This window comes from Anabrus simplex, chromosome 3 (genome assembly GCF_040414725.1).
Source record: "Anabrus simplex isolate iqAnaSimp1 chromosome 3, ASM4041472v1, whole genome shotgun sequence".
In the NCBI taxonomy this organism is placed as follows: Eukaryota; Metazoa; Arthropoda; class Insecta; order Orthoptera; family Tettigoniidae; genus Anabrus; species Anabrus simplex.
In genome coordinates, this window is record NC_090267.1 from 352,565,078 (window position 1) to 352,582,011 (window position 16,934).

Here is a 16,934-nt window from a genome sequence, read left to right on the forward strand (position 1 = left end):
TCCCGAATACTGGATACTGGCCGCACTTAAGCGACTGCAACTATCGAGCTCGGTCATCTAAATTTTGAGGACACTATTACAAACATGGATGTGAAATGGAACTTTTCTTTTTTGCATTGTATATGATGGTAGGACATAGTACTGAGCTTTGAGTACAATTTTACACTGTTGGAAATACAGAAATTAACTGGAACAACGATAGGTACAAATAAATAGGCTAGTTGGACTGAATTTACGTTGCAGCATTTCAGCTTCAAACTGTTGCCATCATGTCATCATACAGAGCATAGGGGTGTCAGTAGGATATTCAATTAATTAATAGTCTGAATGGCTCGCCCTGTAGAAGCGTTAGCCTTCTGACTCCGATTATGTTTGAAAGTATTCAGATACGTCAGTTTCATGTCGGTTGATATGCCGGTACGTAAACGAACTTCCTGGAACAAAATTCCGGCTCTTTGATGTTTTCAAAACCTGCAAAAGTAATTAGTGGTATGTAAAACCAATATTATTATCATTATTAGTATTATTACTATTATTATTATTATTAAATAATAATATAATTGCTTTACGTCCCACTAACTACTTTCTTAATTTTAGGAGACGCTGATGTGCCGGAATTTTGTCCCACAGGAGTACTTTTACATGCCTGTAAATCTACCGACACGATGCTGACGTATATGAATACCTTCAAATACCATCTGACTGAGCCAAGATCGAACCTGCCAAGTTGGGGTCAGAAGGCCAGCGTCTCAACCGTCTGAGCCACTCAGCCCGGTTATTACTAATAATAAAATATCAATTTACTTCCTCAAAGCGGCGAAATATCCAGGCAACGAATTCAACATTTTTATTCTCATAAGTGTGTTTTCCTAGTTATGTAACGTCGCATTACGCAGGACGAGAAGGAAGCAATCCTAAACCTCATTACTTGTCTGGTGAGAAAATGAGAAGCCATTGGAAAGCCATCTGCACAGCTGTCGATGATGGATCTGAACCCTGCATCTCCCGTATGCAAACTTACAGCTACACGGTCTTTACTACGTAGTGAACTCTCTGTGTATTCGGTATTTAATTATTATATATTATGGTCAGGTTTACCAAATGACGGAAATTAAATATTGACTAATGATTAAGTCATATGTCAAAGATCCAATTAACTCATTATTATTAACACTTTAGGAGAAATGAGTCAAGTTTCTCTCCGGGACTCACGAGGATATGTTTGAAAACCATTCTCCTCAGAGAAAACAGCTGCCAGAAAGTTTTGGCGAGTACGCCAAGACAGATACATTTTAAAAGGCTGTAAGTTAAAAAATAATAAAAGTCATCATCCTGCGAAGAAAATGTCAACCTACAGTATTCGGTAGAGGCTATGACAAAGTCACAGTGACAAAAATCCACTCTAAATGTGATGATAGATGTACGTTAGCATGCACGGAAGTATGAATTAATAATGTCCAAGGACATCAAAAATATTTAAGGCGTTAACCTTGTAACAAGAACTAAATTCTGCCTCAAATTATTTTGAACTGGTACGAGAAGATGCAATGATAGATGCTCGGGTGGATAAAAGTTGTATGACACCCCCATGTAAAGCATGAGGGAGGCTCGTAGAGGCCAAAAGAATCGTTTGATTTCATTTCTCTTGATGGTGGGGATAATTGTTGTTTTAAAAGGAAGTACAACTTCGTAACGATCCTCTTAACAAACTACATGTTAACAACAATTAAAGCAGACCAATTATACGCTCAATGGATGAATTTTAAAAATGAAGGGGAACATATTAGGCTACAAAAATGAATTTAAGAAGGCCAAAATGGAGACTAACACATCAAAAGGAAGCTCAAGTTCCTTTAGTAAACGAACTGTTGAAATGTAGGTGTATTTCATGACTCCACTCTCAGATATAAAGTAAATGACGAGATTAGCAACATTTTCATAATCGGCTAGTTCGAGGTTTTTCCTGAAGGTCGAGGTTCCGTCTTAGAACAGAGCGATCGACGTACTCAGTTAGAAAGCGGGCCAGATGAATTCGGCACCAAATGAACCCTCACTCGAGGGGAGGATTCTTTCCCTCCTTAGGAAGTAAGAGTGGTAGATCTTCCGTGACCACTGTAGAAATGATACGTTATTCTCTTAATACCGAACAGTCAAATGTTTAGCTCTGTACGCGCCTATACAAAGTGATAAATTGGTAATTTTACGTCTTTATTTAGGTTCGAGAAAAGACCAGAAAATGTTGAAAAGAAAATCATCATCATCATCATCATCATCATCATCATCATCATCATATTATTATAATTATTATTATTGTTGTTGTTGTTATTGGGAGATAACTGGTGGCAACGTATTCTTACCGTAGTAGAGCGAAGTTTTTTAAATATATCATAATGTGGTACCCTCTAACAAACAAAAATAATAACTCAAAAAATAGTGTATGCTTTGAGGCAAATTACATTTTACTGTATGAAAACGGAATGTTATATTAAAATTAATTATGTAATAATAAAATAATACGAGAACTTACATGACAACGATAATAATAATACTAATAATAATAATAATAATAATAATAATAATAATAATAATAATAATAATAATAATAATAATATACACAAAAACAGAAAATTACTTATCTATACCCTACAAGTAGAGTAAGAGAACAATTACAACTAATCTCATAGGAAATCACACGGAATTTACTGAGTATGACTTAAAATATTCTTTCACCAAATATCGTAACATAACAACTGACATTCACAGGGAACTTAGAGATTGAAATTTATAATGCTCCCTCACAAATATCGTAATATATTAATTGACATTAACGTTGAATTTACAAAATAAAATATTTCCTCTCAAATATAGTAACATTACAGTTTACATTTAGAGATTATAACTTAAAATATTCTCTCAAGTATCGTAACATTATAATTGAGATTCCCGCAGAATTTAAAAAGTATAAAACTTAAAACATTCCCTCACAGGTAGTATGACGTAGTAATTAAAACGTAATCACACAGGAATTCACACAATATTTACGAAATATAAATTTTAAAATATTATTACAGTTAGCAAAACATAAGAATTACAATGTTGTAAGCCAAATTGTTGATATCCCTTGCATATGGAGTTTGTGTGCTATCGCGGAAGTAAGGATTTGTTGGACCACTGATGGAGAAAGTATTTAAGCGTTCAGTAGCACACGTTTTTTAAAGGGAATTAGGAACAATGCTCAAACTGCCAGTTGAAAGTCCTCGTAATTCGGGCAGGAACTAACGGAATTTACCGCCTTCCGAGCTCAACAACGTTCCGTGACAACCGATACGGTTACTCTACTTCCCTTAGCGCGCCGTAATTTGTCATAGCTTCTAGCTGCAAAGTCTTGCCATTGAGCGGAGCGTAAGCCTGTAAAGGACGCTCCAGTAGTTACTAGTAAGTCGAGTTCATTCATTCATTCACGCCTTGCAGGACTCGAGCCATTGTCGGCTGCTATAATAAATGCTATCAGACTTACAAGAACACTGTAGTCACAAAACTATAATCTTGGAAATCATAATTGTTTTCATTTGAATATCTGTTGCAATATTTTGGATCTGTTGCTAATAGTAATGTTTATTTTGTTTCAGATAGACCGAAGAGAGCGCGAGTAGGGGGAAGGATGGGAGGTTTGGCAGGTAGCGCCGCTCAGCGGAGGACGGGCGAGGCGGGCCGGCGCAGTGCAAGGGGACCCCCACAGTAATGCCAGTGAGCTTGGAGCGCTCGGGCCTCCAGTACCACCTGCGCCGCGAACATGCTCGCGCGGTCGCTACATCGTCAACCGCGTGAAGTGTGTGTGAGTGTGTGTTTGGTGACCACCATCTGAAATTGATTATTTTTTTAGAAAAAGAATATTTCATCTTTTTAATTATTATTGGTTATATTTTACACCCCCGTTCAGGTAGCCTGCCATGGGCTCCTTCTTATGACATCCGCCACTCAGACATGGTTAGGGTGCTCCCCCTGGGGCTCATTGCTATTCTCAGTGCTGTTGTGGCAGTGTCATTCGCCAGACCTCTGCATCATCAACGACAACAATTCGATTTAATTCTCCCTGCGAACCATCCTCTGGCTCGGGGAGGTACGGCAGAAGCGGCAGCAGCAGATATGGGAACGGCACCTTTACCATCTTCATCTTCGACGTCTGTTGACGAATTTGAAGACGACGGTTCTGTACGCAGTGAACGGAGTACTAATTTGTCACATATTACGGGGACAGCGCGGAAAATACAGATGTACGTGAGGAATAGGCATCTTCAGATTCTTCCCGATGGAACCGTGAATGGCACCAGCGAGGATGGAAGCGACTACAGTGAGTACAGATCTTCTAGTGCTACTGCGTGTGAGCGACTGGATGGTTTATCTTCTCTCTTGGTTATACTACTCTCTGTCTCTCTCACGCTTGCAAACCGGTGCAGCAACAAGTGTAATGCAATGCCAGACCATCAGCCGTCTTCTTCTTCCTCCTCCTCAAGTGTGGTCTTGTGTTCGAGTCTCGGTAGGGGGTGTGACTCCCAGTTCATTCATCTCAGTGATGTACCGTAGCTTAATGACCTGCAGTTATTTTGATATAATGAAAGTGATGGTTGTAGACATCTTATATCACTTTGAATGAATAACGTTTCAAAATCATTTATTTCATTTAGTAAATTTCTAATATTTTAATTGATAATTACGTGAATATACGTTTAATGTGGTGTGGTCAAAAATTAATGAAGTACGTTCAAGTGAAGTTATTCAGTAAACGTATAACCTACTAGTTTTAAAGGTAAAATATGTTATCTGTTCGTAAAGAAGTCCTAAGGAAAGCTAATTTTTTATGAACTCTAGCATTTGGTCGAAGTGTTGTTAACCAACCAACCTCCTTTCACAGAAAAGGAATTCACTTCAGGATTTATTTTGAGATGAAATTAGATTACGAACTCTGAAAGTGACCTTACAGTAGCTGAAATAGAAGTTAGATGTCAATTTTTGTAATTAAGAAATAAATCGGTATGTGTTTTCAGAAATATCTTTTCTTAGAAAATTGTTTCGTGGCGAACAGTGATATTGGATAATCACTAAAAGTAATTGAAATATTATTAAATTAAACCTTAAGTGCAACCAGTTGAGAAAATGTCTGTTGTTAAAGGAATTGTATTCGAAATTCCCCTTGAAAAGTGCTTCACAGACTTGTTTGATTTCAAGAGTACAAGTACCGTTAATCGCTACTTCACGTGTTTGCCAATCACTTTCCCTTGCGAGGTTGTTGGACAGACAGACAGGATATCTTTTTGAGACAAATTACTCAGATAACATTTTTATCTCTTGTGAAGATAGCATCTGAACAGATTACCATCCAGTCGCTACCGCCCCCAGTATTTTTATTTGTACTTTAGTTATAGACCTATATTAGAAGTGATGGGTGTATTTGTGCGAAAACTTGTTTTTTTGTTAACTGATCATTGCCGTGATTTGTTGTCGTGTAGCCCGTTCTTGTTTGAGGAGTTGAGTGGAGGATTGTTTAATGGTTGAGAGAACAGCAGCAATGGCCCAGTTTTGGGAGAAGTGGGCTCTTCTCCACTTCACTCGCTGTTCTCCTGAAGGAAGACCTAGCGGGTGTTCTCAGCAATAATACCGTGCCGCGTAACGGGTCCTTACTTCTTATCTCGAGCGCTGTTACTTTCTCTCCGGAACTTACTATAACGTTAGTCATTTTAATTCATTGGATGCTCAAATAACCGTGTGCTTCTTTCTGTTATCGGGTGTACTTAAAGTGATAAAAATACACACATCTGTCTATATATTTAAGTAGGTTTGGTGATCCTTAGTAAATGATTGGCCGTGAGTTCGATACCGTATGATACAATGAAATGATTTCTCGTAAATGGAATTCAGTAATTCAAATTATGATTATTTCCTTCTCCTCTTCCTTCTTCATTCAGATTTCCTTAATGAATTCGTATGATTTCTGTCCATTCGTTCAAAATTGTGATTGGTTTCCCCCTTTATCTCTTAGTTCATTTTTTCTTTATTTAACACATCTACTTTCTGTCCATTATTCAAATTCTGATTAATTCTTTCCCTTCTCGTTTTATTCCGTATTTCTTTACTGAACTGATTAAATTTTAGTGCATTCATTCAAATTCTGATTTGTTCCTTTCGCCTTTGCATTTTCATTGGTATTTCTTTCAGAAACCATCTATTTCCTCTTCAGATTCTGACTTTTTTCCCTTCACCTCACCATTCAGATCTCCTTACTGAACTCCTCTGTTTTCTGCCCATTCATTGAAATTCTGTTTAATTTATTTTCTCTTGGCAACTTCATTCAGATTTCCTTACTGAACCCATCTAATTTCGGTTTAATTAAAGTCATTTCGTAATATCTAATTTATTCCGTCGTATGCATAGTTAATGTGTAGATTACGACTGCAATGAATGGGCTGATGATGGAGCTTCGATATTCACAGAGGAATTGTATCAGAGGGTGAGACGTTCTGACAAATTATGCTGAAGTGTAAAGTGCACATGTTACGTTTAAGATTATAACATTTGCTGCAGTGAATTACATCGCATTTCTTTATATCGTGCATTACTCCGATAAGTTTCTTTCGTACTGAGTACACAAACCACAGGTGAATTCATATTTCGGTACAAAATTTTCACTTTTCTTGAAGTAACAACTTTATAGACCTATGCAGTGTCCTACATTAAAAAATCACAACTATTCCATAATTTAAGTACTAGCATCCGAATTAGAAAGACTGAGGTTCGGTGATAATAGCAGACATTTTAGAACTTAAACTTGCTTCCAATGTGGCTTTTGATTGTCTTAGCCAATTATATAAATAAATACATAAGGGATTTAATTTCATTTCATTTGATGGTGAAGGTCAGAGTTGAGGTCAATTTCTCCCAACATTATCCTCACTTTCACCACATTCACTATTGACCCGTACTACAGTAGGTAACAGTCGATTTCGTTTATTTTGTATTAAGAATGGGATATATGAAATCGTAAAAAGATACAGTGAATTAATTTTCTTTCTTGAAAATTATTGCATTATCTACTGTTGTTTACTGGAACGACAATCTTAACTGAGGGCCAGAATCCGAACATTAACAGATAATCTCTCTCGATTGCTACTTACAGTGATAAATTCTAGTAACTTAAACCATCAGGAACATGGAACTCTTGAGAAGTGTTTCATTCATGTATTCGTTCATTCATGCATCATTCGATCGTTCCTTGATTCATTCATATTTCTGTGTGAAGTACAGTTACGGCGTAAGTAAACAATCAAGGTACCTGTTAGTAACCGCTAGTTCATTCTATATAAGGTTAAATGTGCATCCTATGTAGTATGGCATGTGCATAAGCGAAAAAGGAGATATCCTCTGTGAATAGAAATAGACTCTAACATAGTTTTCAATTAAGTACATATGTGAAAATATTTCCATTTCTTTCTGTGAGCCATCTTATTCTGTGAAATATATTAGGAATATTACTCGACCGTCAATACTATGCCTTTCTTGCGTCTCTTGGAACGATATCGAATTTATTTTAAATAATGTTATTTGTTTTACGTCCCACTAACTACTTTTACAGTTTTCGGAGACGCTGAGGTGCCGGAATTTAGTCCCGCAGGAGTTCTTTTACGTGCCAATAAATCTACCGACACGAGGCTGTCGTATTTGAGCACCTTCAAATACCACCGGACTGAGCCAGGATCGAACCTGCCAAGCTGGGAGTCAAAAGGCCAGCGCCTCAACCGTCTGAGCCACTCAGCCCGGCTTATCGAATTTCAGTGGCTGGGTTATGGTGTAAGACAGCAGGTTTAGCTCTTATCTGGAAGTCCCGAAGTTCGAATCCCGGCTCGTCCAAGCGTTTTTAATCCTTAATCAAGTGTCCTGTGAGACCATATCAGGGACAGCAGACCTGGTCTATTAAGCCAGAATATGAATTTCGACATGCTGACCTTGTGACACTACAATGTCATCTGATCATCTGACTGGACAGCAGCTGTTTTAGCAGACCGGGATAGTGTTATATGCGGTTGTGATACCTTCCTACATATATTGGGTGAAATATCACCAATTTCATATATCATGCCTTACTAGATTTGGAAGCACGACTAAACTGAAACACATCTACCTGTTCGTCCACACTTGAGTCGTAAATGGCGAGCGAAACAGTTATGGATGTGTCATAATCTAATAACACCTCAATAAACCGCTACATTGGTTCTATCTTCTTTGTAACAGCACAGTTAAAGTGAAAGTTGATCTCTTTCGAGCTTGTAAACCTACTGTAAACCATTACGATTCACTACTGCAAGAATTAGCCTGCCTTCTTCATCCTTTCGACTTCAAGGCATGACTTGGACGTTCGAAGCGATTACCTCATTTAAAATGAAAAACATAGCTTACAATGCACGTGAAGTTGCATTACATCAATTATATTTGAACGAAGTGTAACTTTTACTCTTCCATAATTACGTCATTATCTTTACATTAAAATTGTTTAGTAACAAATGAAGATGGGTTCGAGTATTTAAAGAGATATAAAAACTTGTTATTCCATATAAGGATGTTAGAATATCCTCAGCGTGTACAGGAACTAAAAGCAACGAGGATTCCAGTTATGCATGACATTGAACATAGAACGTGGGGCTAATTATATTATGCGTAAGCCATCGACAAGATGTGACTCGTTTTACCCAACATTTTACATGCAGTGCCCGAGATGCAAACACAGAACTTTGAAGATAATGAGGAATTTTTTGCGGTATTAAATGTGTAATAATAAATCTTCAGTTTATCAGAGTTACCTGTGAGCTCACTGGCGCCACCCGAGGCTTTATTGGCTTTATCAGTTCCATGCCTGAGTAGTTATCGTATTGGTCTTTGGTCCTCGGGGCCTTGGGTTCGATTCCCGGCTGGGTCAAGGGATTTTAGTCTTAAATTGTGAATTACCTTGCTTCAGGAACTATGTGGCGATGTCCGTAACATTCCTGCTCTTCACACTCCACACATAACACTATCAACACTAACACGCAGTTTCCTACTCACGACAGATGCTGCCCACCTACGTGGGAAGGTCTGAAGGACTGAACCAGGCTAGCGATAGTCACACAAAATTATTACATTAAATTGGATCATATAGGTCATTAAATTTGATTATATAGGTCAATGTGTTAGGCTGGATGCCATCCCTGACACTGTTATTTTTCGGGTGATTACTCCTCATTCACTGGGATACAAACTATGGTCATTACAGTGGAATTCCAGTAGCTAAGCTAAGTACTTTCTTTGTCTATCCCATATTTACTGTGCAATGCGCCGGTATGAGTAGTTCAAATGGTAGAGTAGAGTACTGGTCTTCTGAGCTCAAGTTGGCGAGTTCGATCCCGCCTCAGATAACGTCAGTCTCGTGTCACTAGATTTACCAGCACGTAAAAGAACTCGTGAGGGACAAACTTCCAGTACCTTGACGTCTCCGCAAGTCGTAAAAGTAGTTAGAGGGACGTAAATTCAATAACGTTACCATTAGTTCTGTACGAAGCTGGAGAGTGTTTGTGTTCGGTTTTTTTCATATCTTATTCTGTTCTTGTGTGTTACAAAATGAATCGTTCGAACTATGTGCGCATGTGTAGATTTTGCGAGCTAACCTGCGCTATTCTTGGTTCTTAAGTGTAACTTTAATTGTTTAATTCAAACTTAGTGTTAGAACAGAGCGAGAAAGATTTGCATAGTTGAAAACCGTACTGGTGTAAAAACTGGAATGTAAAGACAGGCTACATTGATACCTTTTAAATGTGGTGCTGGCATCAGGTACTTCGCATGCCATGGGCTACGAAACGTGTCAGAGAGTCTATACTGAAGATGTATCTGAGAGTGCTGTAAGTCTTAGGGCATATTACGATGTAAGATGGCGATAAGGGAAGATTGAAGGCAAAAGACCACAAGGATGAAACGCAAGCAGATCGACTGGACTTGCCTTGAGGAAATCAAGAAAATGCTACAGGATGGTGATACTACCTCCAAAACGAAACGACCTCAGCCACAGTCAGTGAGATCACAGTGTTCAGACATGAGCAAAACGAATAGTGATAACGATAATACATAATTTCGGGTGCCCATCGCTAGAGCGATGCTATACTTGTAATGCAGACTCTTCGATGAGGTTGAACGAATGTTTGGAACAGCACACACACATAGAGCTAAGGGAATTAACAGTTTAAGATTAAAGTCCCTCTACCCGGTCGATAAATCGAACTCGGGGCCTCGAGGACGCTAACACAGCTATGGAGCTGGGCATAATGATAATTATATGATGAAATGCGTTGGGAAACTTTAAATATTCCAGAGTTTTATAGGAGTGATCAAGTGTAGACTGTGACTGAACGGTATCACTGCAGCTATCGTTTGCAACGTTTTAACTCTCTGGAAAATGATGTAAGGTAAGTACCTACTAATTGATTTATTGTGGTCCGAAATGAACATGTTCTACAGTGACGTAACAATCTACGATACTTAGAAGTGGAATCTGATGTGATGTAACGTTTGTCCTATTGGTGTTGAGGACTAGGTTTTACCTGTTCTACTTGGGGTAGGTCGTGTATCGCGTGATACTCGCTGGCTGCTCTCAGATCACATATCCGTTGTACGGTATGTTGAGTTGTTGTCTCGAAGGAGGGAGCGTGATACCCGAGTGAGATCGGTACTTGTTTCTCACCTTGGCAACCGCGATTCGGATCCCGGCCAGTCCGTGTGGAATTTTGTAGACTTTTGTTATTTAATTTGTTTTTTGTTTAGCATATGATAATTTAAAGCACGGAACACTTGGAAATGAGCATTACTGCTTAAGTACAGCATACTCTCGATTTAATAGACTGCTAAGGGCTGTCCATAATATCGAAAGTCCGTCAAATCGCGAATATTAGGAATCGTATTGACAATAAAAGATTTTCAGTTGTATTAATATATCTTAAAGGGAACAATTTTTTTATGCTTATCATTTTACAATAGATTGGGCTAAATAAAAGTACCAAGTTTCTGTGGTTTTTCCACTTGTAATGTGTTTCTTGTTATGTATTGATCGACATTGCTCAACTTAAGTAGAATCTTATCCTTATCGTTTTGTAAATCTATCGTCACTCTTCGTCATATATTTTGTCTAATTTTTATAATAATACAGTAATAATGATATACTATGTAATGCCCGTTATAATTAGGGAGGAACTCTGTTACAGGCATATGTTATAAATAAATAAATAAAATAAATAAATAAATAAATAAATAAATAAATAAATAAATAAATAAATAAATAAATAAATAAATAAATAAATAAATAAATAAAATAAATTAAATAAATAAATAAATAAATGCTGAGACAGCACAGCATTCATTACTTGTACATTATATGCTTCGACTGGCCCCTAATGAGTGGATCCAACTCCGGAGTTATAGAATTGTCTTGTTGGGTCATTCTTCTTCTCATTTTTGCTCCAAGTAGATGGCGTTCACTGATTTGAAGATATAGGGGATTTTCTTGACGTTAGCGACCGAGTTCATTGCGCGGTTCACCCCGTGGTAAGTTTTCATTCGGAAGATAATAATAATAATAATAATAATAATAATAATAATAATAATAATAATAATAATAATAATTTGTCCTACTAACTAATTTTATGGCTTTTTCCATTTGATTTGCGTCGCACCAACAGAGATAGGTCTTATGGCGACGACGGGACAGTAAGGGCCTAGCAATGAGAAGGAAGCGGCCGTGGCCTTAATTAAGATGTGAAAATAGGAAACCACGGAAAACCATCTTCAGGGCTGCCAACAGTGGAGCTCGAACCCACTATCTCCCGGATGCGAGCTCACCGCTGCGCGCTCCCACCGCACGGCCAACTCGCCCGACCCAACCCAACATGGAAGGATGTACTGTATTCACTATTGTGCGTTTCTCTGGTGGTTGGTGTGTTTTGTGTAAATGAATAGGAGTGCATTAAGACGAACATGAACACCCAGTCCCCGAACCAATGGAATGAACTAAAGGCGGAGAAAATCCTCAACTCAGTCGTGAATCGAACCCAGAATCCTCTGAATCGAAGCTTTCAATGCTGATCATTAAGTCAAGGAATTTGTATCAGTTGCTTTCGACTTTTGTTCTTTTTTTTTTTTTACAATGTGCTTTACATCACACCCTCACACACGGGTCTTATGGCGACGATGGGATAGGAAAGGGCTAGGAGTGGAAAGGAAGCGGTCGTAGCGTTAATTAAGATACGGCCCCACCATTTGCCTTGTGTGAAAATAGGAAACCACGGAAACCCTTTTTAAGGCTCCGAGAGTCGGGTTCGAATATACCATCTTCCGAATGCAAGCTGATTGCTACGTTACCGAAACCCTGCAGCCACTCGCTTGGTTTCAAATTTGTGTGGTTCTATCTCCTTCATAAACAACGACCTCATTTCTATTGATCAGCCTTTTAAAGTAATCCTTTGTAATTCATTTCTGGGAACTGGATTGGAAGCCGTGACTTCTGCCTCTAGGACAAGTAGTTAAAGCAGTCAGCTACCGAGCTGGTGATAGGCATCGTCCGTCTGAACATAAGGTTCAAGGTGAAAACAAACCCTCTGAATGGATTTCTGGATTCATTACTCACCATCAATGTCCAGGGTACGGCAGGTCAAGGATTCGAACTCATAACATCTTATGAACTAATTAATGTAGGACATATCGGTACGTTTCTGCCTCTGAAGGTTCTGCTGAACAATTAGTTAGGCTAATAGGAAACCCCCCGCTGTGATGATATTGCAATGGAATAAAAAGTATAGTAGGTAAACAGTACAATGTCCATAACATGTCGCAATGCAGGTGCCGGTGATGAAGTGAAGAAAGAACCGGTTTCTACTTGCGTGAATCATGGCATAATTCACAAGTATTAACAACTGTAACAGAGAGGTCCCGCGTTCATATTACGGACTGTACATGAGGTAGCATAAAACATAAAACGAGTATTGCAGTCGTTGAATAAGCTATAGGAGACGCTAAATAACACATGCAACAGACCAGTAAGGTTCTACAAAAATAGGACCAGCCACTACAACAAGCAATGGCTCTGGTTTCAGAAAGTTTAAAATACCGCTATCCCTAATTGAAATCTGCTGACGTATAATTTATAGCCATTGGGTTCGTACACTGCACTACTCTATCAAATTTTATAGCTCTACTCGAGTTTTTATAGTAAGTCAGTATCTTGTATCGGCTACTCGTGGGGTAACTACGGATAATAAGATGCCAATGTAGGGTTGACCAAAATTGCTCTGTTCTGCGTGCCAGTATAACGTGTGTAGACTGTGTTGTTTATCCTTTGATGTTACAATGAACTTAAAGCTCCGGCTCGTGGTTGAATGGTCATCATACTGGCCTTCGGCTTATAGGGGGCAAGGTTCGATTCTTGACCGGCCCGGAGATTTCAATTACATATGTGTAATTCGTCAGGCTACACGGGATTGGGTGTTGTGTTCGTCTCAATACACATGCCTTCATCGACTCACAACACACCACACTACCAACACCACACAATAATGATTACATTCCACCTCATGAATTTGGCGCTAGGTTGGGCATCGGGCCGGAAAATTGAGCATAATCCACATATAGGATATTAGACAAGTACTTGGGCAAAACGCAAGGAAGAAGAATCAACGGAAACATACTTTTGAGAAGGGTTTTCCCTTCTTATATATATGGTTGAAAAGCAAGAATCAACATCTACTGCCTCACATTAACCAATGCACAAGGGTAAACATGAAAATATTAGTACTTTGAGAACTTATCTGATGTATACCCTTTGGGGTCGCGGGATCGAACTGTGTCGCACATGTGGATTTGGCTTTGTTTTACGGCCGGATGGCCTTCCTGACACTAACTCAGTATGGAGGGATGTATGCACTATTGCGTCCTTCTTTGGTGGTTGGTAGTGTAGTATGTTGTCTGAATTCGAAGAGGGAAGCGTTGGGACAAACACAAACACCCAGGCCCCGAGCCAGAAGAATTAATCAGACGTGATTAAAATCCCCGACCCGGTCGAGAATAGAACCTGGGACCCTCTAAACCGAAGGCCTCAACGCTGACCACTCAGCCAAAAAGTCGGACTGATGAATAAATAAGTATTCAGGAATATTTCCTTCTCTGTCTTAATTTTTCTCAAACTTTGACTCTGGCGCGGAGGGGGGGGGGGGAGGGAATTGCCCTGTCTTTGTTTCTAGAATTATGGCAATCTGCATAAAATTCCAAAATACATGTTCAATAAAATATTCACAGCTGTATTTCTCAAGCAGTAATCACGACTGACTAATTGCTGATACAGTGTTGAAACAGACTATTTACATTTAAACATCAAATACTGCCAACAATCAGAAAATATATGTCCGACTCCTGGACAAAATAGTTACGTCTCTTCGACAGCTTCACGTACTGTATCACACTACTGACCGTCACAGAAACATGCAATATTGAATACAACCCTCCGCAAAAGTTTGGTGTGAGGAAGGGCAATCGGCCGTAAAACTAAGCCAAACCCACGGCAATGCCGACCCCAATAATTTGTGAACATGGGCAGGAAGAAGAATCAGGAAATATACACCAAGATGATTGGTGAATCTCCCTTTTAATGTTATTCATTCTTCTAGACAGGTGTTACGATAATCTGGGTGTAATTAAGGAGACTTGTGCCACTGAGGTTCCCATTTCCATGGTACCTAGATGTAATCAAGGACCATGGCTTACCAACTACATGGCCAGCTGATATTGGAATGTTACATGGACGACATGCTCGGTCATTGTGAATTAACTTCTTGACCAGGTTCGTTGCTTCAAATATTAGACAACTCCTCAGTTCGTCTCAAAAGCCTGAGTGAGTTTTATTCCAGTCCTGAAACCAGCATTAAAATTACTGAGTGAGTTGGCTACATGATTTGAGTCGTGTAGCTGTGAGTTTGAATTGGAGACCGTGGGTTCGAACCCCAAAGTCGGCAGCCCACAGTTTCCCATTTTCACACCAGTTCAGTGCTGGGGCTGTACGTTCATTAAGGTCTCGGCAGCTTCCTTCCTACTCCTAGCCCCTTCCTATTCCATCGTCGCCGTGAGACCTGTATGTATCGGTGTGACATTAAAAGATTAAGTTCCCCGGACAGACCAGGTCACAGGCAGGTACCAGCAGATTTACTGCCGGGCTCATACATTTGCCTCTTACTCGTAGATTTCTTGTGTGACAAAATTCTGGCATCTTAGCGTGTGGGAAACCCGTGCAAGTAGACAGTGAGACGTAAAATTGATAGCTGTATCAGTGGCTCAGACAGTGGGGGTGATGACCTGCAGGATGTTAAGATGAGCACATTATTTTTGTCTATAATAGCAGAAGGTCAGGACTGAGTGGAATACGTACGTCCATTTCTTGATGAGTTGAGTAAGAGGTCATACACTTTCTCTAGAGATATTGACTATACACCTAATCTAAGGTAGCATTAACAAAAAATTACTTCCAACGTCACTTTCTCATACTCTATGTAGGATTATGAGCGCACTTAGGCTCATTTGAGAACTTCCATTCCAGTCCTCCTACTACTTTTCAAATTTCATTTCAGAGCCGGGAATCGAACCCGGGCCTCTGGGGTTGGCAGCTAATCACACTAACCACTACACCACAGAGGTGGACGAATTTACATTTAATGATTCTAAATGCGAGAGATTTTTGTTACTAACATTACCAGAATGGAAATTCTAAGTTCTAAATTCTAATTTTTGATCTAACATTACCAGCATGATACGTGTTAAAGGAACCTTTACCGGGCGAGTTGGCCGTGCGGTTAGGGGCGTGAGCTTGCGTCCGGGAGATAGTGAGTTCGAACCCCACTGTCGGTAAGTCTGAAGATAGTTTTCCGTGGTTTCCCATTTTCACACCAGGCAAATGCTGGAGCTGTACCTTAATTAAGGCCACGGCCACTTCCTTGCCACTCCTAGCCCTTTCCTATCCCATCGTCGCCATAAGACCTATCTGTGTCGGTGCGACGTAAAGCAACTAGCAAAAAAAGGAACCTTCTGAGAGAAAAAAATGCTACATTGTGCATGTGTTAAGACAGATTGCAATTTATGTACATTAACCTCATATTATTATTATTATTATTATTATTATTATTATTATTATTATTATTATTATTATTTCTGGTAATTAAGTACTCTCTCCCATTACATCTAACACGGGAGACGTGTGGTACACAGCCATCCGCAGAGTGATAAAACCTGTTGAATGAGAAGCCAGTCCGTGAAATTTCAGAAGCACTCGCTGTAATACTCGACCATTGGATGCATCGTCATTTCTTGTTTCGCAAGCAGACGACTGCAGAACCGGCTTCTGGCCCAGCCAGTGGAGATCAATTTCGTACAGGTCGTGTCTCGCCTGTCTAGCTCGACTCGTGCTTCACTCGAGCCCGTGAACCGTGTTCCGCATACTACTCCACAGGGCACGTTCGCTTTACTGGGGCTTTACAGCAGAGTGCTCCTAAACGAGACGCGAGTTGTCCTTGTGAGTGCACGATACTGTAGAATTGTATTAACCATAGAGAAGAAATGAACTGACCAGACTGTGTTTTGTAGGGCAATATTGGTTACATTACACGTGCCCCATTTCACTTGCCAGACGAGGGTTGTAGTATACGTAGAAAAAGAAGCTCCAATATTGTGAGCCGCCAGATATCTATAAAATTATAAAATTCCTGACTTTAGCTTTTACCGTAGATAGTCACGAAAAGCTTGAAGCAATAAACCAAACCAAAACCCATGGCACTACAGCCCTTGAAGGGCCTTGGCCTACCAAGCGACCGCTGCTCAGCCCGAAGGCCTGC

The 16,934-nt window shown here is 39.5% G+C and overlaps 1 protein-coding gene across 1 annotated transcript in view; it reads left to right on the forward strand.

Annotated features, from left to right (window-relative positions):
* bnl (branchless) overlaps positions 1-16,934 on the forward strand; it is a 1,005,540-nt gene that overhangs the window by 321,463 nt on the left and 667,143 nt on the right. Inside the window, exon 3 of the mRNA XM_067143239.2 lies at positions 3,630-4,351. Within this exon, the coding sequence (XP_066999340.2) occupies positions 3,985-4,351 (367 nt within the window). The 5' untranslated portion in view covers positions 3,630-3,984. The remainder of the gene's footprint in view (positions 1-3,629; positions 4,352-16,934) is intronic.